A 26,613-nucleotide genomic window follows, 5' to 3' on the forward strand; every position below is an offset into this window, starting at 1 on the left:
AGCCATTACTCTTGGATGGCGGGTGTGGAAGCATTCTTTCTACTTTGAGAGGAGATAAAACCAAGGACCATTAGTTAGCTGGCTTGCTCTAGGTCATGCAGAGGTAGTCCATGCCTTGCTTGCATCCAACAGATTTAATGTTAGGTGTTTTATTTCTATTTTCAGGAAGTCCAGGGTTCATCTTGAACACAATAGCAAATCCAGACAACAGAAAATTCAGATAAGGTGCAATGTAATGTACAAAGTAATAACTCATGACTTATTTCATGTGTCTTTGGAATTCTGCATGTCTTGGAGGGCAGATAAGCAATATAAGGATGGAAAGAGGTTTATTTTTTGTTTGTTTGTTTGGTTTTACATTATCTAATACTACTATTCTTTTCCCCTCCCCTCAAAGCTAATGAAAAATCATGTTTTCAATGCTCTAAGGGACAATTTACCCTCTTATTAAAAAAAAAAAGCTAAATAATTTTATCCTAGATATATAGCTGTGCCCTCAAGTAATATCATATCTCTTGGTCTTTGCAAAAAAAGAGTAAAAAGTTCAAGAGGACACGAATCCTGGCTATTTTTAACTAGACAAAGCTTAAATTGCAGTGCCTGCCAACACTGGCAAGACAGCTGCCCCTTACAGGGAAATATCACTGACAACTTTCGTTGGCAGCCTAAGGGAAGTGCTGCTTGTCAAAATCTGAATTCAGAAGACATGATGCTTTTGCCTCTCTCTAGGGCATAATGAAAATTATAATTTCAGAAAAAGGGGGGATATCGCTGAATGTATATCTAACAATAAGTATAGCCACACTCTGAAAATTTCACGTAAACTGTAGATACAGGTACCTTTAAGTCAATAAGGGCCATTACAACTAAAACCACATAGATAAATTATGTTTAGAAAGGAAATAATTTTGATTTATTATTTCCAACAACACTTTTAATTATTCTCCAGGAAGATCTAATTATTTTGGCAATAAAATAGAATTCACCTTAAGCCATTTTTCTAATACAGGGTCTCATATTTCATTTACAAATTTTAAATTAGAGACCATTAGAGTACCAATCAAGTGACTCATTATCAAGTAGTCAAAAGCCAAATGTTAAATCTGATTCACTTGTTGCAAAAATGGAAATTCTAAATTTGGTTGCATGAATCTGACTCTAACATTTAAACAAATTTTTGACAATGTTTATGATTTCCAAAGCAAATTATTCAAACCCAAAGGGGCCACACACATTGTCAGCATTATTTAGGGATAATTTAAATCTTAAAATCCTAAACTATCAAGGCCACGTTCTGTTGATTTTTCCCCCCAGGTTTTACAGAGAGTCATCGATTTTCTAGTGAGAGAAATAGCTGGCCCATTTCAATGGTAGATTTTCTCAGCCTGTGTATGCTCAATCTACAATGTAAAGTAGACCTTTGATATGCATTAACGGTACAGTCTTTACATATTTTCATAATTGCAATAGTGTTATAGTATCTTGCTTTTCTCTAAAATGAGGCAAAATATCATATTTACCATCTTGCTTGGTAGTCGAGTGGACAAAAACAAAACCACTTTGGGCAGTGGATGCTTAATGCCTTGTATGATTCCTGACAACTTGCACCCGAAGACCCATCTAGTCCATGTGACTTGCTTTTATGCCTTAGAAAAATTACAAAATACTTCATGCCAAAGATCTCTAGGATCATTTACAAATAAATTTCATGGAGGTAAGAATTTTAGAAATTGTCCATTTTGTTCAGTCATATTCTCAGTACCTAGACAATAGTATGATACAATAGATACTCGATAAATACCTATAAGTGATTGAGTAAATGAATATACTAATTTGAGCTTCTGGAATTATTTAGGAACTGAAAATCAGCTCACCATGTTATTTTAAAGATGGCAAAGTTGATTTTAGAATTGATATTTCATTATTGATGCTTGATATTATCTATAGGAAATCAAAAGTTAGCTAACCTTTATTTTAAAACCTCAATTTTAAAAATTATTTTTAAAAAATCTACCAGTTGTAGGATAATACAAAAATATGATAAAAAATGCAACACAACTTTTCAACTTTAATGATCTTGACTTTTTAATAGTGTATTCATGTAACACATTATATGCATTAAATTATTTCATATAAATATTATAAAAGTTCAGAAGCTTCAAATTTCAATCCAAGGCAAGAAAATCTTGGTGTGGAAGAGAATGTTAAATAAAATTACCATATTCAAATTGTGTAACAAAAGTTAAAGCAAACAAAGACTAAGGTATATAAAATTGCATACTTTGTAGACAAATGATTATTCATTAAATAAAAATTATAGAACCTGACTTTATAGCTCAGCCATTAAAGGATGATATTAGAAGCCCTATGTGCAAGATGTAGGTAATATCAGGACTTCTGTTTCTTATTCTGTGAATATATGAAAGTTCAAATATAAGAAGGTGGATATCTCTGATGTCAAATGTTCCTTTATCTGGTGGATCCATATAGAAGTGAGATAGAAATTAGACTGCTTTATTTCTAGATTATAAGGGTATACTTCATAGTTTCTATTATAATGAATTTATCTAAATAATTTTTTTTAAAAGATGCCAGGGTAACGTTGGCTGAGACATAACAGGCTGACAAATTCTACAAGATCTATTATATAAATGAGTACCATTGTTTTCTTAAACAGGAGTGACTTTAAGATACTACTATCTTTAGCCCAGCTGACCTGAAAATGACTGACTGCTCCATGAGTGAAGCTGAAGTACATAATTTACAAGGCAATCCATCAAATTCATAGAAATGGCCTTGTAGAGATCATGATCTACCTAACCACCCTATCCAACAAGCTGTAAATGAAAACAACCTCTGTGAAACTACCTCATTAGTAACTTTCAATTATCACCAAGGTATGAAAATTGTGCTTTCTATGTTGATCTTGATAAAGCTGTTGGATAAAAAACAAGAAACCTGTCAAAACATGTAGGCATAGTCCATAAGTTAACGTGCCTATAAGACATACACAGAAAAGGGACCAAGTACCATTCATCGAGTTGGTGGCTAAATGTCTTTTTGCCATGCATTTAGAGAAATTGTTTATTTTCCTATCTTTGTTTAAGCAATTGTGTTCTTAAAAAACTAAAACTATTCTAAATTTTAGATTTGGACTTAATGTTGGATTAGGGAGCTAACTACATTTAGATGGTTTCAAATTAATACACTTAATAAGATAGTCTTACCTTTTGCCTTGAGTTAAATTAGCCAAGCTCACTATCTACAGTAATTCTTTCCAATAGAATGGATTTGTTTTAGCTGAACAGATTAACTTTATTGCTTTCTGTCACACTCCTCTTATCTTCAGCTAGTTTATCTATGCCATGAGGCACTGATTTGCTAGCTGAACTAAGTCACTCAGCTGAGCCTCCTTGCCTATAGAAAATGGGACTTTTTAATAGGAGCACAAAACCTACACATATGGAACAGCAATAAATGTCCCAACGGGAGCAAATAATAAAGCTTTCTACCTTGGAAAGTTGTTGAATTCCCAAAACGCATATATCTTTTATTATACATTTTTTTCTTCCAATTCTTAGTGATTGCACAAACTTTAAAATGATAATAAAGCTTTTTAAAATTAAATCATTTACATACAATCTGACCATTCTAAATTTTATGGTAAGAGCCTATGCAGAAGAATTAAAGTTACATCTTCAAGTTTACTCTCATCTTTATTAATAAAAATTGTGTGACTATTTTTTTTTCAATACCTGTAGACCACATATCTGTATTGCAAAATCTGGCTTCTACAGAAAGTATCACTATTGTCCTATCCTTTTCAGTGATTCTGAGTTGTCTACTGTCCATTCAAATATCCTAGGATAAATAATTTACAATTGAGAATAACATCCAAGTGGCTTTAATTTCCCCAACAGAATACATCTATGAATTCTCAATCAGATAATAAAGGTTAGCTGATGTGTTAAACACATCGGCTTGATAATTTCTAAGAAGTTTTAACATAAAAGTTTTCCCTAGTCATTCGATAAAGTGGAAACTCTGATGATCCAGTCAAAACCTCCAGTTTAACATGTACAGAGAAAGAACCTGTCCTCACTCTGTACTTGAGAAGATCATACACTAAAAGGAGGCTTTTAAGGGGATAGTGTTAAAGTGTTGAGTGATATATTTTTCCTACAATGACAGTTCAACTGCAGTGCATCTCAATTTCCCAATTCATTTCCTCCTCCAATTTAAATGCATTGATGTCATCTATGACAAAACAGAAGGCAAATATCTTCCTCCATCTGTTTCTTATCTTGGTGAGGAGAACCTTTTGCTTCTCCAACAAATGTCACTTCATAACCTTACTGTTATGAATTTTTCCAAAGTTATCTGAAGCCGAGATAGGATAATTTTGCAGCAGGTTAACAACTCCCTTATTAAACAAGAGAGTTTCTTCAAATGACACTGTGATTTTGAGGCTATTTTTGTTCTTTCTGTAATTTTTGTCATATGTCTTTATTTGTCCTTAATTACCATAATCTCTAGGGCAAGTTTAGTTCAGTCAAGAGAATAAGACATTATTATATCAATTTTATAAATTACCAAGTACCAAGTATAGTAGAAGTCAATTAAAATTAGACAGAAATATTCACAACCGGATATGATAAAGAACCAGAAAGACGAAAATAAATGTTATCATGTTTTTCAGATTGGTTTAACTTGTGATTCCAGAAAAGTTGAGGCTAAAACCACTCTTTTTTTTAGTCTACCTTGAAGAGTACTTTGAATAAAATCACACGTTATAAAATTTCTATGTCAAACTATATCAATAATTATTCCCTTCTAATTTTTTTTTTTGTTTCAATGCAATATCTTGGAAATAATCTATCTACTTCGTGATTTTAAGAAGAAACAGATTCTTTTAAGTACCAATATTTTCCAGAATATAAGAAGTAAACCCCACATTTAATTTAGGAGAATACTAGAATATGGGCATATTTACAAAAAGAATTAATTTTAAATATATACAATATTACTGTATTTTAAGGGGGAGCCTCACCAAAAGCTAAAATAATAAACTTTAAATTGGTACTAAATTGATTTTATTCAACTTACTCCTTTAAATTATGTATAAATTTAAAAATAATATGACATTTGGATATTTCCAAAAAGCCCAAAATATTTCTTTCTCTTGGATATGAAAAACTCAGATAAATGTAAGAATACTAAGAGATTTTTAGAATTATAAGTTTAAATTTGGTAGAATTTGTTTTTTACTTAAAAAGGGTTTTTGTGGCTTACATTTTTAATAACATCTTTCTATGACAGAGCGTCTTTCTATGACTATAGTATTATATAGAATATTATAGTTGTTCTGAAAAAAGACATATTGAGTACCTTTCCCCTAACTTTGGTTGATTTTTATTAACTTCTGGGGCTTTCTTGAACAGAATCATGAAACAGCAAATAATTCTGTTGCTAAAGGAAGGAGTAACATTAAATTTTTGTTCCAATAGTGAGTAGGCGTCCTTGAAAGCTTCACATTTGGTTAGCTCATTCTTCTAAGCCTGCCCTAAAAATACATTTTCTCTACATGAAGAAGAGATACCACAAATCAATGGCAGAAAATAAGACAAGAGAAAGAGTAGCAGAAAATAATATTGAGGTTGAAAGGAAAACTATTCTTGGGATGATAAAAGGGCATTACAAGTTTGTTCATGTACAAAACAATTTATTACTTTCTCCTTTCTCTCAAGGATGGGTGTTCTATCTCTTCAATGACAAGACAAGTCAAACCATCCCATGGATAAATCAATATTGCAAGGGAAATAGTAAATGACATTTGTATTATCTCCTTCTAGGCTAACCGTTTTGTCCAAACACACAGTGTACAAGCAAGGTTCAGAACTCAAGGCTCCATTTTTAGGAAAGATATGACTGTTTGCTCCGGAGCTGCAGTTAAGAGTTAATAGGTAGATCTGTACTAATAACTCTATTCAATACAATTGATCTTAAATAGGGTTCTGATACAACACTTTGGTCATCAGAATTGTATAGAACTGTCTATTTATTATAGACATGAATATCTTCCCTTTGCAATGTTTAGGCAATAGCAGCCAGAGAAGAAACTTGGTAAACCATGCTGTGATTTTGGAGTGAACACAGAGAGACTGTATTAGATGTAATTGGAAATCCTTGAGGAAGAAAGAAGGAGACAAAACTGGAATCACTAAAATAGAGTCAGATGAACTCACAGTCGGGATCTAAAATAGAATGATCAAATTTATACCATAAATGCCATTTTAATCTCTTGAAAGTTAAAATCTACAAGGCAATAGAGATACATTCAGAAAAGGTCTGTTAGGCAATAAAATGAAAGATTCTCCTATATGGTCAGATCAATTTTTATCCAATAATAACCAAAGGAAATGGACTTGACATATGATTTTCATTATATTTTACAAGCTGGGTTTCTCATATAAGTTCCAAACTCTTGGCAATGAATTGTAACCAGTAATTCTTTAACAGCTCAATCTCCATATTATTGGAAGAACTGGTACCTTATAATATGAGGAAGGCATCATAATAATTAGTGGGATTTCACATGTGGCAGCACATACATATTCAAATGATTCTTACCTGCCCTCCTTTAGGCTGGTATTTGATGTTGTCTGTTGATCCGATTTTGGATTTGACATTCTTCAGGTCTGGCAGTGGTTGGTTAATAAGCCGGAGCTGCTTGGGAGTGGCGGGAGATTTTGGAGGAGTACGTATGATGGCGACCTTCTTCTCGCTGGGCACCAAGATGGCAGATTTAGGGGTTCCCGGTGTGTGAGGGGTTCTGGGATAGCTAGGGGTTCCAGGAGTGCCTGGTGTACGTGAAGAATAGCTTGGTGGGGTGCCAGGAGTGATGGCAGTTGATCCAGGGGTAGTGGGTGTTGAAGTGCCACTTTTTCCTGCTCTGCGAATTGGCTCTGACCCTATATTAACAAAGAAAACAAAACCAAAACCATAGCATCAGAAAGTTCTCTTCGAAGTATCTTTCTTCCCATAATTGTTAGAACTTGCAATACATTAAATTTCTAAAGTGTTAAGAGTATGAATTACAACAACACTCAAAAAGGTGAGAGCCTCCTTTTTGTAGGCTCATAATTTGGTGACATTTTTTTGAAATTTCAGTGCTATCACTGCAAGAGCAAAACTTGAGTTTTCTTGATTTGTTCTTCCTAAATCTTACTATGAATGTTTCAAAACTATTTTTTTACTTGTGTGATTGTTAAAGCATACAAAACTGCCTTTGGTTGCAAAAAAGAGTCTCCACTTAATGTTCTAATGTGGACTCATATTTACTGAAGATTCCTTGTATGGTATGCAGAGGATTTATTTTTCTGTGTAGTAAATTCATTCTGACATCCAGGTGGATATAACATAAAACTGTGTATTTAGATGACATAATTTTGGCCCGTGTATTAAGTTATTTATTGAAATATGTTTCAAAGTGACTCCTTCAGATTATACTGAAGAGTACTGTGAATTGCAAATGCATTTATTGAAAGCTGTTCAATTACATCAGACTTTGTTCTACAACACCATGTAATTCCTTTATAAGGAAATTTACTTCAGCTGTTAATACCAAAGTCTACTTTTCTCAGAAAACTAGGATGTTTTAACAATATATTCACAGTAAATCTTGTTACCTGATTTTTCTTTCGCCTCTACTTTCATTACTAATTTGGCAGTTTAGAATCAAATTAATAATCCTTCTCAGTCAATTACACAGAATATTATGAGATGCATTTTTTTTTGCCTCAATGTGACCCTAGCCTCATTGTCATTTAACTCTTTTGCCCCCATTTTCCTATATTATGTTCCTCTCATATTATCTTTTAAAATGTGTTTCTGCATGCCATTTCAAATATTTTTTGAAAGAATGATATAAATAAAAGAACATCTTACAGATTTCAAAGCACTTTTGTGAATACCAAACATTTGACACCAAAAAATAACAAAAACAAAAACAAAAAAAACTACTCCTAGTCATTAGAAGCAGCTCTTCTTATCCCTGATTTAAAAATGAGGACATTGAGGCTCATTTACCCAGATGATACTAAACTCTAAGCCCGGTATAACATTTAACTTCTTAATATTTAACCTCCTCTTAACATAAAAACCTTTTCTCTTAGAATAATGCATTGATTTCAATCATAAATGTACAAATTCTTTTACTTTTTTGTATTTTATAAGAAAAACACACTTTTGTTTTTTACTCCTGAGTATGTGTACTTTGTAAAAAAAAATCAACAAATCTAGAAATTTTATAGAGGTAAAGGTATAACTCATTAATTTTAACCCAATGAAGTGGAAAGGATCTTAGAGCCATCTAATGTAAATGATCGTCAGTGCAGGAAGTTCTTCCTGACAAGGGGGACAATTAATCTTTGCTTAAAAATTTACAAGTAGTACGCTCAAGAAAGCTTCTTAGGTAATTCTAACATACAAACAGTGGGAATCTACTCATTGATCTAGGCTTAATCTCCTGGAGAAACAGAACAATTTTATTTCCTCTTTCCGTGAACAGTTTTCATGTATCAAATGAAAGTTGCCCTGTCTCCTTCTGGTCTTATAACCATAAGGGCTAAACATGGGTAAATGCTTCAGTTTGCAATATGAAATGGGATATGAGAAGACTAAAGTGATAAATTAGTGTGCATTTTTATTATTTCCAAAAAATGACATGTCAAAACCAGGATGATACAACGACCACAACCAACTTGGCTTTTTGTAGCTTCTTTGCTATTAAGTTTGTTTACGGACCAAGTTTTTGATGTAGGCTTGAGTCAGTCAGTATGACCTTCTGAAAAATCTCTTTAGAGACCTATTTCTTCCTTAAAGGTTTTCTTTATGACTTCATCATCTCTGAATAGCTTAGATCTTTTGGGGATAGGGATCTTCTCTGTATTATTTGCCAGTGTACCTACCACTAGTATCTTTCATGGGACTTGAACACAGTAGGTGCTCAATATATTTTCTTTTTAATGTTACAAACTGGATTCGGAATTCATCAAAGTATGCTGAGATGATTTTTTACTTCCCGAAGATGAAGCTTAAACAATATCCTGGATGTACATAATCATTTTAACTAAAAGAAAAAAGTTTTAAAGGTAAGTATCATTTCTATACTCAGAAAATGGCTTTAAGCTTTGGAAAACTAAAGGATAAAAGTGTCGTGTTGCATCTGTAGAATGAGGAAAAATCACTATTGTTAAGCCATTAACACTGCTGTGCAACAGATATGCTTTTATTGTAATAAGTTATGTTCTAGTCATCAAAATAACAAATGAGTGTTTTTTGTATGTTTTGAAATTAAAAGAGTTAATTCTAAGATACCAAAACAATTTAAAAATTTTTGAGTTACTTTACTAAACCATGCTTTTATTTATCTTGTCAACTACTCAGTAACAGTATTTTCCATCCTCTTAGGCTAAATGAACTTACTGCATAACAAAATTTGTTTCTTTCAAATTGTTTCTATAGCTATACAAAATGCCAGAACATTCTTGTGTGCAATTAAGATGACAGGCAAATTGCATGCTCTTCTAATTGTCCTTGGGCCTTTAAGCTGTTGCTATGTAGAGATAAAATAAACCCTATGTCCTTAGATTATCAGAGTATCGGTTATGTTCACTGTCAAATAGTACAATGAAATGTGCTTATGCATTTAAGTACAGCTAGAAAATAGAAATAGAATTAGCTCAGAACATAAAAAGCAATTTATATACAGATATATTTTAAAGAACAGAACACAGTGGTTTGAAGATGTGGCTTTATAGATAAAGTACAATTTTGTTCCCATAGCAACAAATGCAAGCATAATTCAAGGTGTGCTTCTGAGGAGCACTTTTGTCTTGTCGTGACATCCCCAGGGTTAAGCCAATTTCAACTCTAGATATTTGGAGTTAAAGTCTTTCCTCTGGAGATAATGCTGATTCTTACGTGCCTTCCTTGCTAGTTCATTTGAATACTTAATTTTCGCTAAGGTAAAAAAGAGTTTTAGTAATTTCAAAATGTACCTAGCACATATTTCAAGAATGTTAATACTTCATAAAAGTAAATGATGTAGAGTACAATTGCTCTAAATATAATAAATGCTTTAATTGTAGATAAAAAAAAAACCCTCAAAACATTGTTTAAGTGTCATGAAAAATAATTGCATTTTAAGTGGGCCAATTATTCAACATTTAAAAAAAAAGTGGTGAAATCCATTATAATGTGATAGTAGTAGCAATTTCCACCATTTTGTAATAAATTTTAAATGACAGAAACTATTATCCAAGTGACTCTACAGAATAGTTCTGGAGAACTATTTCTTCCAAATAAATATAAAGATGACATTACGAGGACAGGTTGTGAAGTTATCAGTGGGCTGAAAATCAAATTCAACCACTTGCAAGCTGTGCAGCATTGCACAGCTTACCTTCTCTATAAAGTTAGTTTTTTTAATCAGTAGATTTAACCAGGTTATTAGTATCTAACCACCAGCACTGTTAATTAAACTGAGTGAAAATTGTTTCTTCAGATTTCAGCATCTATAAGTGCTCGAAAATTATAATTATTTTTATTGTAATATAGAGACATACTTACGAGAATAATTTAAACACATGTTTACTAGAGAGTCTTTTTGTAGCAACACAACATATAAGTGGGTAATAATTAGAACATTTTTATATTCTTTACATAAATTGTGATAACTGCCAACCAGTTCATGATGGGCCATCAGTCAAAAGAAATTCAAGCTACTGCACAGAATATGCTATGTTTACAGTCTCATTAAAAGGTAAATTCTTAACAATTTGAGTAGGATCCTAGATTTTGATTTCTGACTTTCCAAGTAGACTTTTGAACTTGGATTTCTAATAAGAATGAAGGTTATACAGATATATATTTTTAAAATCCATGACTATTGGCTTTCTCTATTAATTACTTCTCTCAAAATTTCTTTTTATCCTAAACTTGAAAAAAGAGAAATATATTCTGAGAAAAATGACTTTGTTTCATTTCTATTTAATGGACAATAAAGCAGTATGTATTCATCTCCTCCACGAATCGTTTTGATTCAAAATGCTATTTTGGACCCATCAACACTCTGCATTTTCTGATTCTTAGGACAAATGTAATCTATTTTTTAAGCATTTTTTATCTGAAAAGTGAAAAGTATAAGTGCAAAAGCTCTACTTCACTTAAGGGATTAAAAAAAAATGATTAAAAAGGAAGCCAAACCAAAATAAACCTACTAGTGGTCCGCCGTGCTGAAGAGGTGATAGAACTGTTGAGAGAGAAGGAATTCTCATCTCTGTCTCCCGACACACCTCTGCGAGGAGGGAGGATGGACGAGGGTCTGGGCAGAGAAGACCGCTTTTCTGGGCTCTTGGTTACTCCATCCTGATTGGGGAAAACAAAAAGACGTTGGGTTCTCGCGAATCTTTATTTTAATTACACACAGTGATTACATTGCTCTGGCTACTTTTCTTCCTGTGCTGAGAGATGAATTTCTTTTAATACACACTGCTGAATTCCACATACTTATAAGCATTTTTTACTTTAAAACTCAGAAAGAATTCATAGTTGCCTAGAGGTTTTATAAAAATATATTATCTTGGAGTTAGTATTAATAATTAATTGTGAAGTTCTGATTCTAAATAACATAGATAAAATAAGTTTATTACATAAGTTATAATAAATTAGTAATTTTACTGAAAACTTTTCATTAGCATGATAATTTATTAATCTGCATGCATGATATTCCTAACAATGATCACCGACATATATTGTACATTTATGTGACAGGAACTCTAAGGACTTTACATCCACTTATGCTTTAACTCTCACCACAAAATATCACATGCATTTTATACGTAGGACACAGGTTTAACCAGTTTATGTAATTTTTTCAACATCACCAAGTTGGTAGGTGGCAGAGGTTAGTATGAAATCCTGATGTGTCTGACGCTGAGTCCAAATTGTCTATTATATTATACGTGATATAATTTGTTATTAGATTACACAACATTATGTATAATATACTATATGTAAAATATTTAGTATATTGTTTGTATTTAGAATTTTATTAAATGGCAAATAAATAACAAATTAATAATGGATGGTATACCTAGAAAAAGACATTTTTAATTTTTTTTAATGGTTAGAACGTCCATTGAAGCTTTTAATTTCCATGTGTTTATCATAAGGTCTATTGTTTATATGTCAACCATTTTAGAATTTAAAGTCTTTATTTTTATACATTTACTGAACCGTGTCCTATAAACTTTTCTCAAATGCTATTCCTTTCTGCGCCTTTGATTGACCCGCTGCCTTACCTTGTTCCCTGATTCTGAGTATGGCAACCCGTCTGTGGAGCCTGCTGAGGTGGGCTGTATTAAAAAACTGTCAGAAAAAGTAGCCCTTTTAATCGGACTAGGGCAGGCTGAGCTGCATCTTGGGGACTTTGTGTTACCCTGTAAGGCAGGAATCTTTGACAAGGTAGAATTCTTGCCATGAAAGAAAACAAACAAAAGCACAAAATAAACAAAACTATGAAGTAAAATGAAAATTAGAAATGTATAAACATATAAGAAATTAAGTGTATACATTTAATAAGAACACATGATAAATGCTTATAATCAATGATAGAGATGTATATTTATGTGAGGACAAGACATTCCCATTGGATATCTCTTAATTTAAGAATACTCATTTATGAGAATATAGATTAAAATATTCTTTATGGATTCTTTACATAAAATATGATTAATCCATAGGTTTTATAATGAAACCATATCTAAAAAATATCTTGAGATTCTGTTGGAATTGTTCCTTTGATAAACAGAGCCCTTAAGATGTATATATAACCAATATCTTGGTCACATTTCAAGAATTTTAGGGCAAGGTATATTTCAAACCTAAGATGAAAATTTGTTTTAAGTTGAGAAAATATATTTTTAGATTATCTACATTGCTTTCATCAGAAAATTGCAGAGTTTATATATAACGAGTTCATTTTATGAGTAAAATACATACTAGAGACCAAGTAATACCATAAAATTCATAACATTTTTATGCACAGACTGTAGTTTGTATGATGTGCTATTAATTCTAAAAATGAAAGTCAGCACTGAGGAGACTGCCTATAAAAATCACAAGACTTAATTTACAGGTGTTGATAATCCCTAGGGAGATTGTCAGCAAGTTTAAGTAAGTGGGTTGGATGTGTATGGCTTTTGGGGAAAGCTATAAAGCTATGCTGACATACTACATGTCTCATGGGAGACTGTATTAAAAATACAGACAAGTATGACAAAGCCAAAGAGATTTTATTTTCAAATAATTAATATAATTTAGCTGTTACAAAAATAGCAGTTTAAACAGATTTTTTTTTTTTTATCTCAAGTTTTAATTTCTGTAGCTGCTTTAACAGAGGCATAAGTATTCATGCATTGCACAAATTTCTTCTTGTTTTACAGACCCAGCACCTTGTGTGGGAAGTGCTAACTGGGTCAGCAGAAGTCCTGCTTTTTTTTATTGAGGCTACCCATAAAATAGTAAATTTCAAAAGCATGACAAAGGAAGGAAAAATGGAGTGATTGGATTACCTCAAATTATAAAAGACAACTACTAATCTCATGCTAAACACACACACACACACACACACACAATAAAACAATAAAACATATAAAACATATAAAAAATCCAAATAAAATGAAGGATTATAGGTCAAGTTCACAATAAAGATCAATTGAAAAGTCAGATAAGTGCTCTGACAGATGCAGTGAATATCAGATAAATAAAAGTTAATCATAGGGTTTTAGGAAATATAGGAAGAGAATGAAGTCACAAGGAAGGGAAAAAGAAGATGTTAAATGAGAAAAAGTTAGAAGAATGGTGGTCTAATCTTCGGAAAAACCAGATAAGAATTTACAAGGAAAATAGTTAGTTTCAAGTGAGAAGATGTATGTGGTTTCTGTCTTAAATGTAAGCACTGAATACCAATTCCTGTTGAGTTATTCAATGAGCAAGAGACTCTAAAACTTCCTAAAGGTTTTTCAAACTATGTATATGTAAAATTTCTGTCCTAAAGGGAAAAAACTCAAATTTACTTTCTATGCTCCTAAAGATGCCTTTTGCCTTTCAAATAATAATAATGATTAATAATAATTAATAATAATAAAACTTGCTGTTTCTTGAATAAATACTATGTTCTAGGTACTGTATAGTGAACTATTTTATAAAATTACTATACTTAATGTTCTCAACTAACTTATGATATAGGAATTTTTACTCCTCCTCTTATTTTTGTAAAATTAAAGCATAAAAGAAAAAGATAATATAGCTAACAAATGTTAAGACTTAGACCTGGTCTGTTTTATAGCCCTGCTCTTAAACACAATTCATTAATTCCTCATGAGAAACAGAAAGTAAAGAGATACAAATCTTGAAATCACAGTGTTTTCAAAATAAAGACCAATATTTACCAAATCAATTAATGGATTCTATTCCTTGCCATATGTTCAGAAATATGTCTGCAAACGTTTATATAAAAATCGAGTGTGTGTGTGTGTGTGTGTGTGTGTGTGTTATCAACTTAAAGACATTTGAGTTCAAGTAGATATATCTGGTCATTATTGGAAATGAATCTTTATTTTTCACAATAAATAAAAAGTAGAAGTCTACTATCATATTAGTTTTTAGAAAGCTAAACAAAGAGTTGTAATTTGTATATATACAATAGCTAAGGTCCAAAGCACTGTGATAGGCTATTAATTAACATCATTCAAATTATTTGTTGTAATTTTAGAATTTTGTCAGTAGTTTTTCCATTTTTTTTTATTTCAATAAGAAAGAAGAAAAATACTTTATGTTGGCTTTGGTCTTTCAAAAGTTTTAAAAATATGGTTAATAATGTAAAAATAAAATTCACAAAAGAAGAAATGTGAAAGATTTATAAACATATGAAGTTAAATAGCATTAATACAACCAAATTAGAACAATATCTTTCAACTCCATAACTTGCCAAACACAGGAAAAGTCTAGAAATACCCGGTAACAATAATGAACATGGGCACACTCTCAAATACAGCTGGAGGACATAAAAGTCAGGAGATTCTTTCTGGAGGACAATTTGACAACATGTAGCAAAAACCTTAAATATGGACTTTGTTCTTGAAGCAGTAATTTCACTGCTAGAAAATTATCCTAAGGAAATATAGATGCATTCATAGATTTAGCCAAAAAGATTTCTATAGTAATATTGTTAAAATAACAAAAAACAGTTCGAATGTCAAATAGCAGGGGATTCATTATGTATATCACTATAAATAAAATGCAATGTAATATAGTCATTAAAATGATGTACAAGAATGTTTAATAATATGGAATTCTATTTACTGTCTAATTAAAGAACCGATACACAATGTTTCCATTTTTTTTTTATTAAACCTGTGAATGAGCAGGGAAAAAGGTTTTATGTCAAAATGGTAACTAGTTATCTTTGGATAAGGGGATTTTAATACATTTTTACTTGTTTTTGCTCATCTGCATAAATATGTATTATAAAATATAGTTTTGTGCTGGTTATAATGGTTTATCTTGAATCTATATAAAGTACATAATTGGGCTCCCCTATTTTTGCCAGATCATTGTACTGTTTGTTTCATATATTTTGTTTTACTACTAAAGAGGCAGCCTAAATTTCAGCTCTGCCCTCACCAACTACCATTACATGTCCTTCTGGAAGATATTAAAATTAAGACATGCCCGAATGCCACCAAGACTCATTGTGGGTGACTGAACAATTTAAGATGGCATTGAAGAATAAACAGCTAAAGTCTAAATTATATCTAATGTTATTAAATGTTGCCACTAATACCAAAGGGAACGTCAAATGAAGAAGAAGAAGAAGTTGTTCTACTCACAGAGACCTTGTCCTTTGCCTGTTTAAATACACTGGGAGCCTGAGTTGATTCACCACCTGCTGCTGTGGAAAAGAGAAGACACAAACAAACAACCCCAAACTTAGTGGCTAAAATCCACTTAAATGCATTTTTCAGTACCCTTTGGATGTTCGATTGTGTCAACAGACTAATGCAAAGCAAAATGAATTTTGCTTATTTCGAGACTCAAATTCAGTTTCTGAAGAAAACTGAATTATAACAACATTATAGCATGTGGTTCCCACTAGAGTGTGTGCCTATTAATATAACCCCATGGTTACCAAAGCACAGGTAAGCACACCAAATAATTTTCTGTTGGTTACCAATGTACTTTTAAATTACTATTACATGAGGATAGATCCTTTAGAATGGAAGTCACGGAACAGTAATCTGAATGCTATGGAGTTGAAGGAACAGGGGACCGACTGGTTTCTAGGGTTGGCATGATATGAAAGACAGTTCATGGGAAATCCCAAACCCTTTTTTTTTTGTAGCCACTGGCATATGTACAGATATTTCTGCATTTTATATTCCAAACGATTTTGGTCAGCCAACCCCTTTCTCTTTGCACCCTTTCATTTCACATTATGAATGACACATTTGTTTGACGGGAAACACACCACATGAGAAGAAAAGGGAAACAAAAATAGCTTGTCGAAGAGAGAAAACATGAGAGGAATTTTAAATTCAGTAATACAGAACATGTTCTACACATGCACTTACTGTATGAAATTTTTACCACATCTGTTACTGTTGTTGCTCCCGCTATTTTATACTTCTGGTTTCAATTTTAAACTCCATATCTCTAGTATATTTTCTGTTGATGACTTACCTGACTTGACTTAAATATCTCTCATGATTGAAAACAATTCTTTGCGTTTTGGGAAACTATCCGCACTTAAAAGTTGTGCTTAGAAAATGAAAGACATGAGCTGGTGTGTTTACTTCCTCCTTAATTTATTTCATAAGAGAGAAAAACCTCAGGAAAAAAAATACTTATCCTTATAAGCACTTTGAGTTAAGTTTCAGAAAGCGTTCTTATGCCATCTGCAGCTCTAACACAAAAATAATAACCGTCTACAATATGCTATATACTATTTAGAACTGGCTAGTAAGATTATTCATAGATCCTGGAACTGATTATTTTTTTGAAGAAGAAGATCCTGGAACTGCTTTTTTTTGAAGCAGCAGCAGCAGCAGTGCAAAATTATGCCTCCTTACTATTTCTCTAATATATCTCAAATTTCTGTGACGCACATAGTCTGCTTCAAGCCAATGACACCCGTGTTTGGTATATGCTTTCTGCTTGAGTATTTTAATATTTGAATAGAATAAGAGAAGAACCTAATCAGTCTAAATATGATAAATTTTCTTTAATAAGTGAATGAACAAAGGCAATTTACTCTGTGAGGTAAACTGAATATCAATGACAGGTAGGTATTTCATCAAACCATTTGACATTTCCTCTGAATCTTGACATATTCTTTCATTTTCTCAGGTAAGATATAGGATTTTAATGTGCAAACCAAGAGATTCTGCCTGCCCAAGCATTTGTCTAACTAAAAGAAAAATTCCAAGTTTAATAAAAATTAACTAAGATGTGACATAAGATTCAGAGATGTCATGTTAATTCCTGTTAACTTAGAGGAACTCCTTATCTTAAACCTTTATAATCAAGGTTTGTGTATAATTATAAACCTTCCACTTTCAAATACTGCCTTAGAGACTACTTCTTGAATGAAAGCACATGAAATGATTCTTAAGTGAAAAAAAAAATACAAAATACTTAGGATTTTTAGTGGCTATCATGAAACCATTAATTACTTTGATTTTCTTTTTCTTATAAAGGTTAATACCACTCTTAACATTTAAAACCATATGAATATTTATAAAAAGGCACTTCAAATGTATAATGAAAAGGAAAATATTCCTTTCAGATTTAGTAATCTCATATCTTATTTTGTAGACTGCAAGGATTTACACTTTATAAATAAAATAAAATATATTATAAAATAAGATGATCTTAGTACAATTATACATTTTAATAAATACTTAGCACTGAAATTTAGGAATAGAGTTCTCATTATAGATATTTGTGTGATTTTCATATGATTTGTAATGTTTCACGCCTTCATTCCATCACTTTTTTCAACAGTGAAAAACAAGCATATTGAAGAAGACCTAATAAGAAGAAGGTAGTGAAATACAAACAGACATAAGTTCTCAAAAATTTGAGGGGAATAAGTTTTATCTTTGAATTTTGAACACAGAATTATATAGAAAAATTTAGCAGTTCAGATCCAACACATTTAAGAAAATCCCAATGATGTAATGTCAGCTAAGAGATGTAGTACAGTAGATTGAAAGCCTTCATAATTTTGAATATGAGAAATAAAATCTGGGATTACCAGACAATTTCCTTTTCCTTTTTTTCTTTTTTACCTTTGGTTTCCAAAGTAATTTTGTAACCACTGTTTTACCCCGGATTTGCTTTTCATTTTCAGTCTCAAAATCATCATGCATTCTTGGTGGTTTTCAGTAAGTTCATCAACATCAGTAACAGATTTGGCAGTAACAATATAGAAAATAAGACAAATGTGTATGGGTTTAAGCATGAGGGAGATAAATAGGCAAAATAATGAGAATGCATACCACGGTTATATTCATCGCCATCGTCTAACCAAACACACAGAATGAAAATAGGAATTCCCAGAACGTGAAACTAGAGCACAATGCCAAGATACAATCACTGTTAAGTCTGAGCATGACAAAGAAACAGATGGTCATGACCTCTTCTGCAAGGAGGGAAAAAAAAAGAAGAAGAAGAAGAATGATACAAGACACTTAATAGCGAAATCATTCATGACTGCTGAGATTCTTGGAAGAAAAACAAATGAAGAAGCTGCTACGGTAATGAGATTTAAAAAAAAAAAAAAAAACGAAACAAAACATGTCTATGTTTGCCAGTCACATTGCAGAATTGAACAGTCACCTGTCGTTTTCCGCTTAACACAGGAGAGATGAGTTGGTCTAGTATATTTGATAGCAGGTTTTAAAATGAATTTCCTGGAGGGAGAGTGGGCCTGAACTTCTGTTTTTTTAGCAAGTTCAGCCTTCTTATAAACTGCTATGAATAAGAAAACACAAAAAGCATACCATCAGGAAAAAATAAACACTTGGAGCAAAACTGAATAAAATTTCATAAACAGTTACCACTGTTAGGCAGTTTCTTCTACAAAAGAGTAATAATGAATTACTTCAAAAACATTTTTAAAGAAGTGATTGTTAAATGAACCTTTTTTCCTTCTCACTTCATCTCTGGAGACTGTGCTAGGTTCCTTTTTAGCTATTTTTCTTTCAGGAGTGGAAATTCTGCCTCTCCCGGTTTTAAAAGGCTTTTCTTTTCTATGTTTCTCAAGAGATGGTCTCCGAACTTCCTTTTCAGCTTTCTCCTCTTTAGGAATAGTTTCTAACTGTTCTGTCATGATGCTCCTATCATCATCTGCGGATCAAAGCAAATCATGACAACAAGAACAACAACAAAAACATTAGTAACAAATGTACAAAATCCTTCATGTATTTAACAAAATGCAAAATAAAGAGATAAAGGGATATTTTAAAATGTTTAAAATGAAAAAAGAATTCCATTAGGTTACTGGATTTTATTTGGGGAGCAGAAAATTAAAAAAAAAAAAATAATAATGCACACCTTGCGTGTCCACCCAGAGGCTGTCAGCATCCATGATGGAGTCATCAATGGTGGTCTCGTCTTTGTAATCATCATAGGTTTCCGTCTTATATTCTGAGAGCGCAACCTCTTCTCTCTCGGGAGAAGCCGGAGCCTCCGGGGAGCCATCCTTGGGCTCTGCCTGGGCTTCAGCTGCCTCTTCGACTTCGAGCTCTTCTTCAGCCTGAGGGGACGGCCTCCTTTCCACTTCAGGCTGCTCTAGGGCTGCAAAACGCACGCTGTGGGAACCCAACTCCCCTTCATCAGTTGTGGTTTGCACGACAGTGATGAAATCATCCTCAATTGTCACAACAGACTCAATCACTCCTTTGTGTTCACCTGGGCAGGTCTCCACAAATTCCTCCCTGACACCTGAGACACCCAGGTCAGTAATTTGAAGGGTGTCTGAGCGAAAAAGCAGTTTATCATATTCTCCCCGGGCTTCTATCTCTTCTTCCTCGCGCTGAGCTTCTGCTGGTTCAGCCCCAACAGCTTTAAGCAGTGGCTCTGCGATGTCAGAGGGTGTGATAGATATATCTGGGGTCTCTTTGCTTTCTTCTTTTGGCAGCTGAATAGATTCCATCTGGACATCCGCTCTCTCATCTGGGGCTAAATCAGCTTCTGAAACAGCAGGTGCACAAGGGATCTCCACTGATAATTTGATGGCAATATCATCTTGAATTAGAGAAGATTCTGGGGATGTTTCCTTCTTGCCTTCATCAGGTTTCAAGGACTCTATAGTCAGGCTTTCGTGCTCACCACTGGACTCATAGGATTCTTCCTTGTCTACGGCCTCCTGGTGCACCAAGTCAGGCTTGGCTACCTTCTCCTTGACTTCTGTCTCGCTGACTCTGGTGGCTTCTTTCATGTGGCCAGACTCAATACCCATAAGTGCATCTGCCTCCTGAGGTGCTGCAGATAAGGGAGCGAGGTCCTGTATAGCCTCTAGTTTAAGCTCTGTTGCCTTTCCAGCTTCTATTAGCCCCGAGGCCATCTGTCCAAAGTCACTGATTTTAATATCTAAATGACCCTGGTCAGTTTTTTTTGCAGCGAAATCCAGTTCTGGTTCAGCTTTTTTGGATGGTTCTACCTCAGCTACTTCTGGCACTGAACTAAGACCTTTCTCTGTTTTCTCTGCCATGAGAGGTAATGCATCTTTTGATATGGTCATTTCTTTGGCCACGGCATGGTCGTAGGTTATTCCTAATCCAAATGTTTCAACTTTATCACCAGCCTCTTCTGTTTCCTTGACATGGTCTTTTGAATCAGTATGTTCTTCACTCTTTTCTAATACAGTATCCAGCTTATCATTAGCTTTCTTCTCCTGATCAAACTCCCTACCCAGTCCTGATTTGTCACCAGAAACATGTGGGGCTGCTTCTTTCTCAGTGCTGAACTCATCTTTGACTCTTCCAGCAGCTGCCAGTTTTACTTCAATGAGTGAAAGGTCTGTGGCCAAATCTCTTCGCACTTTATCATCAGGGCCTTCATAAAAGGAACCGCTCTCTCCTGATAAATTCTCACTGTCTTGAACAGGTGATGGGAGTGGGACTGTGTACTTGTTGAACACACAGTAGCCCAGGTCTTCGAGCTGACTGTCTGTTTTAACAATGACATGGTTTTCATCAGTGACAGGGGGCAACCCAGTAGTACTCTCCTCGACCACAGTCTCTGATGGGACTGATTTCCTCCTGGTAACCTCAACGTCCGCACTCACAGAAGCTAGTCTTGATCTTGTGCCTGCCAGATCTAACATTTCAGGCAGGTCAGGGGCCATGACAGAACCGTTTTTGTAATATTCTTTGGCTAGGAAGGGTGACTCACACGTCTCGATTTGAGCATTTCCCTCTCTGGTAGCTTTTTCTCCCTCTATCTGTTCTTCTTCCTCTTTGCTTTCTGTTGGGAAGCAAGGGGCTTTCTCCAGGGCAGGGGTAGTGGCTGGAAGGTAATCATCCCCTTCATCCATACTTCCACTCGTGTTGGTCAGAATATCAGAAGCCAGAGGAGAGAGATCATGCCCCCGACCAAAGTTAAATCCAAGGGCTATGGAATCAAGGCAAGACATGGGCAAATTGATTGACATGCTTCTTTGTTCTATTGCAGACCTACCACCAAGTCCTAAACTCCTGCTTAGTGTCAAATCGTCCTTATTCTTACTGTGGAGATCCCTTTTCTCCCCATATACTTTTGGATCAATAGTGAACATTCTTTCTTGGGGAGAACTGGGTTCTTCAGGCAAGTCGGATGGATAACTCTTTGCAAGAGTGCTATACCCTGCTTCTGGTGCTGGAGCACTGGGCTGGGATTCTTTACCTGCCTGAAGGCCCTTGTCACCATTTTTAAACATAGGAGATATAGTATCAAAAGACTCTTGGGCACTTTCTCTTGTGTCACTCAGTTCATAGTAATCACTGCCTGGCTGGATGCTTTTTGCCACATCTTCTTTCAAGGCAGATGTTTCAAAGTACTTGGACATTCCTGATTTATCTTCATAAAATGGCATGTCAAGCTCAGCTGATGTTGCAGCCCCAACTCCTTCAACCTTACTATCTTTGTCAGCAACTTTTTCTTCAAAAAGGTCCTCGATCGCACTCTTTTCACTTAGGGCAGCTGGTTCTTTCATGCCTTTCTCCAGCGTCTTAGAGGTCATGGCTAAATTAGTAACCGCGTGCTCCAGACTCATAGGGAATGGCTCCTGTTTCAGTGTACTTGTGGTAGGCTCTTGGCCTTCCTGTTCTTTTGGGAGAGTGTGTTCTGTGGAAGGCTGTGTTACTCCAGTTTCTTTATCCATCGGTTTTGAGGGTTCACTGTCTTTTGGCATGGTTTCTTTGTCAAAAATGGTTGTTTTTTCTTCAAGCTTTAAATGAGGTTCCTTTTCAGTAAGTATAGGTTCCTGTCCACTAAGGAAGGACATCTCTTTTTTCTGAACACTCTCTTGTTTCATTGCTCCTTTGTCTTCTCCTAAAACTTTCTCTGGGACACATTCTTCCATAATGTGGGCAACTTTGGGTGAAGTTGCTACCTCTGGGGCTGGTGCTTCTGCCATTTTATCAGGTTTATCTTTATGGGGCTCTTCAACTTTAGAAATATCTTTGGTGGTCACCGGGCCACCAGTTTCTTCCAGAGATTTTTTGTCATCTGGTTGTAAGAGTGCGGGGGCAAAAGGTGATGCTTCTGCAACTATTTCATTCTTCATGACATCTACAGGAAGAGTAAAGCTTCCAGCCTGAAAGGGGCTTGGCATGGGAGAATCAAATTGTTTCCCTTCCCATTTGGGGATATCCTCAAACACATCTTTTTTCTTCATGGGTGTTAGGGGGCCAGGAGATATTGGAGCAACTAAACCCCACTCATCCTTTTTTGCTTCCATTGGCATTTCGATGAACCAGTCCTTTTGTTCTTTCGGAGCTGTGGTTTCTGCAGGGAGGCCAATACCAGGTACCACTAGGCCTGGCTCTGCCTTCTGTTTCGTTTCTTCTAGGCTGGCATCAAGAGTGTGCCCAAACAGAGTGAGAGGTGCTCTTCCTTCTTCTGTGCCTTGCATGTCCTTTTTATCAGGGAAAGTTTTACTTGGCTCAGGCTGTGAAACTAAGGCAGCATGTTTAAGGTCTTCACCAGGCTTACTTTGTTTCTCTGACTCCTTTTCCTTCTTGTCAAATGGCTCAGCTAAAGAGGCAGTCAATTCCTGTTGATCATGGAACTCCATCTTCGAGGCTGTAAGTAAACCTGAAGTAATTGGGTTGATTTTTAAACAAATAATAGGCAAGTGCTTTCAGGCAGTAAGCTTAAAATTATATTTTGAAATGACGAATGGCAGGGTGAAAAGAAAAACCATGGAACATGCAAGCATGCTGCCCATTTAAAAATCAATATGAAAATGCCAGGATTGAGATATAGTTGTACTATTGTTAAAATGAACTCTAGCTGTGAATTAATGCATACAGAATTGTAATAAGAGCATATTTTGAATATTCTTTTTTCCTTCGCTTGTTTGTTTGATCTCTCCTAAATAGTATGTGATATGTATTGTAGTAGAAACAAATTTCGTATGCTTTCTACACATAAAAATTATGCATTAAAGAATACCGAATAAGTAGCTAATACGTGGGTACAAATAAATAAATATATATAAAAGGCTACAAATGAAAAAAGATTAATTTCTACTGAACTTTTTCATCTATTTTCTCATTTTAAAGTGAATTGGTAGATCATGGGCAGAAGGCCAATTAATTTATAACGAGTATTAATAGTTTCATTTAACTTGATCAATGAATGCTGGGACTAATTTGGGGGTCATTGGAAAGGTTAGTGACATAACTTTTTAGAAATCATTGAGAATAAATTTCAGGAATGTGTATAAATATTTAGTATTGACTTTATATCATATGGCCTAAGAATTGATGTCAATTTCTACAACATATTCAAAATTCTTAATTCTTAATCATTACTTAGTTTGTATGGTAGATGTAAGAAAATCTGAATTACACTGTTAATACTAGGAAGTCATGTGAGTAGCAAAATTTTAGAGAGTCAACTATTAAAACATCTTTCTGTCCTTGGTCATGACCTCATATCCTGGTACACAACCAATCGGTGAAGCATTCACCAATATTAGCTTTACTGATGCTTCACAGAAATTAAAAGATTCTTTTAAAATTTTTATTTGTTCACCAATCAAAAAGTCTTCAGAGTCTCACTTGTATTTTAAGGTCAAATGTATTTTATGATGGTCATTAGGGCTAAGTGCAATTATCTGGAAAAGATTTGGGAAAAATAACATTTAATCATCTCTCGAGAGCAAGTGTATGGATCATCATTACCTTATATACTTGTGTGTCCTGTTGTAACAATAGAAAAGAAAACTTCATGAACTTCTAATAAATATTAGATGAATGAAAACTCAAGAGATATGGGATGATCAAAGGGGTTGGCTGCCATGGAGAGGAAATGATATGAGAAGCATCAGCAGGAGCTTTCAAGAAAACCAAACCAGTATCCATTGAAGCATAAAAAATACAGCATATTGCGGTTGCAAACAAAAACGATTCTACCATTTAAGGCTCTATGTGCCCAAATCCAACTCTACGATTTGAAATAAAAGCATATGAATTGCTGTCCCCAAAATAAAAATAAAAATATACATGTATTAGCAATGTGACTGGCAAACATTTGAGATGAGGGGAGGGCGGAAAAAAAGCTCACATAGCATAATCAGCCTGGCTGCAAAGCGTATTGTATCATGGCAAAGTAAAACGAGGAATTAGCTGCAGCAGTGGAAAACCAAGCTGTCGCACGGCACCTGTGCAAGCCACATTCTTTGTTCATTAAGCCTAAAACAGTGGTCTTGGGGTCATGAGAAGACTCAGCGATGGAATAGCATTGGAAGGGCATCAATCAGGTTGGTAAGCTGCTGGAGAGATCATTTGCAACAAAACACATGCAAATCCTAAGAAAGACACACCTTCCCCAGCAGAGGAAGGGGTTTTTACTTCTGGAGACACCTCCGTGACCTCTTTTATACTTTTCTCCTGTGGGGCCCTGGCTGGGGCACTCTCTTCAGGAACTACTTGGGCCTCCGCACTAGACTCCACTTGGCCCTCACTGAAGCCCTTGAGTTGGTCTGAGGCCTTGGCAGCCCCACACTCTTTCCCAGGAAGAGTGGCAGGTTTCTCTTCCTCAGCCACTGGACCCTCTAGCATTTCTTCTTCTTAGGGATGAAAAAGATGTTGATATCACGATCACAGAACAATGCACGGAACAACAGAAATATTATTCAAAAAACACTTTCAGCTCCATGATATTGACCTCATAATAATCTCTCGCCATTTGGATGAGCAATTTAATATTCTAAAGCAATGTACACTAGTTATTGTTTGGAAAATTATATATAATCTACTAAAATGATGCCTTTTAAAATCTCATTAAAAGGATATTAATTTTAAAACTCGAGAGCTGAAAGGGTTTTATTGTTCTATTACCACTTAGTGGAAATGGCAGTGAGTTGCACACACAGGGAAAGCTTGCTGGAAGTAAGGGATGGTGCTGCCAGATAACAGATGGTTGTGAAAAGATAGATGCGTTGATGTACTGAAAAAAACTTTTAAATTTGTTAGACATGTGCTGTTTTCTCCAATGCAAGAAGTCCCTACGTACGAATTTCTGATTCCTTTATTTAAAACATGCAAACTTGGCTAACAAAGCCTGGGAATAAAAAAAGGCGGGCCTCAAAATAATATCCAATCAATTACCTTTAAAGCTTTGTCATGAAGTCCATTAGAATTATTTAAAATAGAATTTATTATTTCCAAGGTGAAAGACTGTGTAACTCAATTTATTTTACCTTCGCTAAATTATACAATATTAGAGAATATAAACATTTTCAAAGCTTTCGAGGAGTGAGAAAAATATTTTGAAAAACAAAGTTCAGGTAAAATTTCAGCCTATTTAAAAAAGTCTACCTTTAGGACACAATTGTTACCATATTACTAAAACTCCTGAAATAGTGGTAATATAGTTCCTGTATGGTTCTCTTTGACACTAAGAAAGAAAATGTGCATGTTATCCATAAAGTCTTATTCCTGTAATTCAAAACAAAATCACCAAGGAAAGATAACTAAGTGGCAACCAAACTGCCAAAATATCCCCCCAAAAATGTATATCACATGCAAAAATGTTAACAAATAAGATGTAAAAAAAAAAAAAAAAAGTGTTATGAAGGCTATGAATTAACCTGTTCATTTGTTTTGCATTTACACTTTAATGTCAGTAAAATGAATCTGATTTTATTACTTAGAATTAGAGGGAATATATAATAAGCTGTTTCATATTTTTGCAAAGGTAAGATTCTTATAAAATTCCTAGAAAACAAGCATACATTGTTTAATGGCCCTGTGAGAAAGACTACAGATATGA

At 34.2% G+C, this 26,613-nt stretch overlaps 1 protein-coding gene across 47 annotated transcripts in view; it reads right to left on the reverse strand.

The window, feature by feature from the left end:
- The window catches only part of MAP2 (microtubule associated protein 2), a 244,607-nt gene that overhangs the window by 10,156 nt on the left and 207,838 nt on the right, over positions 1-26,613 (reverse strand). For 5 of the 47 annotated variants that reach the window (XM_016132295.2, XM_016132299.2, XM_016132294.2 and 2 more), the window contains 8 exons: positions 25,163-25,408; positions 19,684-23,427; positions 19,270-19,476; positions 18,967-19,101; positions 15,957-16,018; positions 12,366-12,536; positions 11,283-11,430; positions 6,631-6,971 (listed from right to left, as the gene is read on the reverse strand). In XM_016132295.2, coding sequence (XP_015987781.2) covers positions 6,631-6,971; positions 11,283-11,430; positions 12,366-12,536; positions 15,957-16,018; positions 18,967-19,101; positions 19,270-19,476; positions 19,684-23,427; positions 25,163-25,408 — 5,054 coding nt within the window. The remainder of the gene's footprint in view (positions 1-6,630; positions 6,972-11,282; positions 11,431-12,365; positions 12,537-15,956; positions 16,019-18,966; positions 19,102-19,269; positions 19,477-19,683; positions 23,428-25,162; positions 25,409-26,613) is intronic. The other 42 variants (XM_036235942.1, XM_036235948.1, XM_016132312.2 and 39 more) reach the window with 21 other exon arrangements.

This window comes from Rousettus aegyptiacus, unplaced genomic scaffold, assembly GCF_014176215.1.
Source record: "Rousettus aegyptiacus isolate mRouAeg1 unplaced genomic scaffold, mRouAeg1.p scaffold_m13_p_2, whole genome shotgun sequence".
Lineage (NCBI taxonomy): Eukaryota > Metazoa > Chordata > Mammalia > Chiroptera > Pteropodidae > Rousettus > Rousettus aegyptiacus.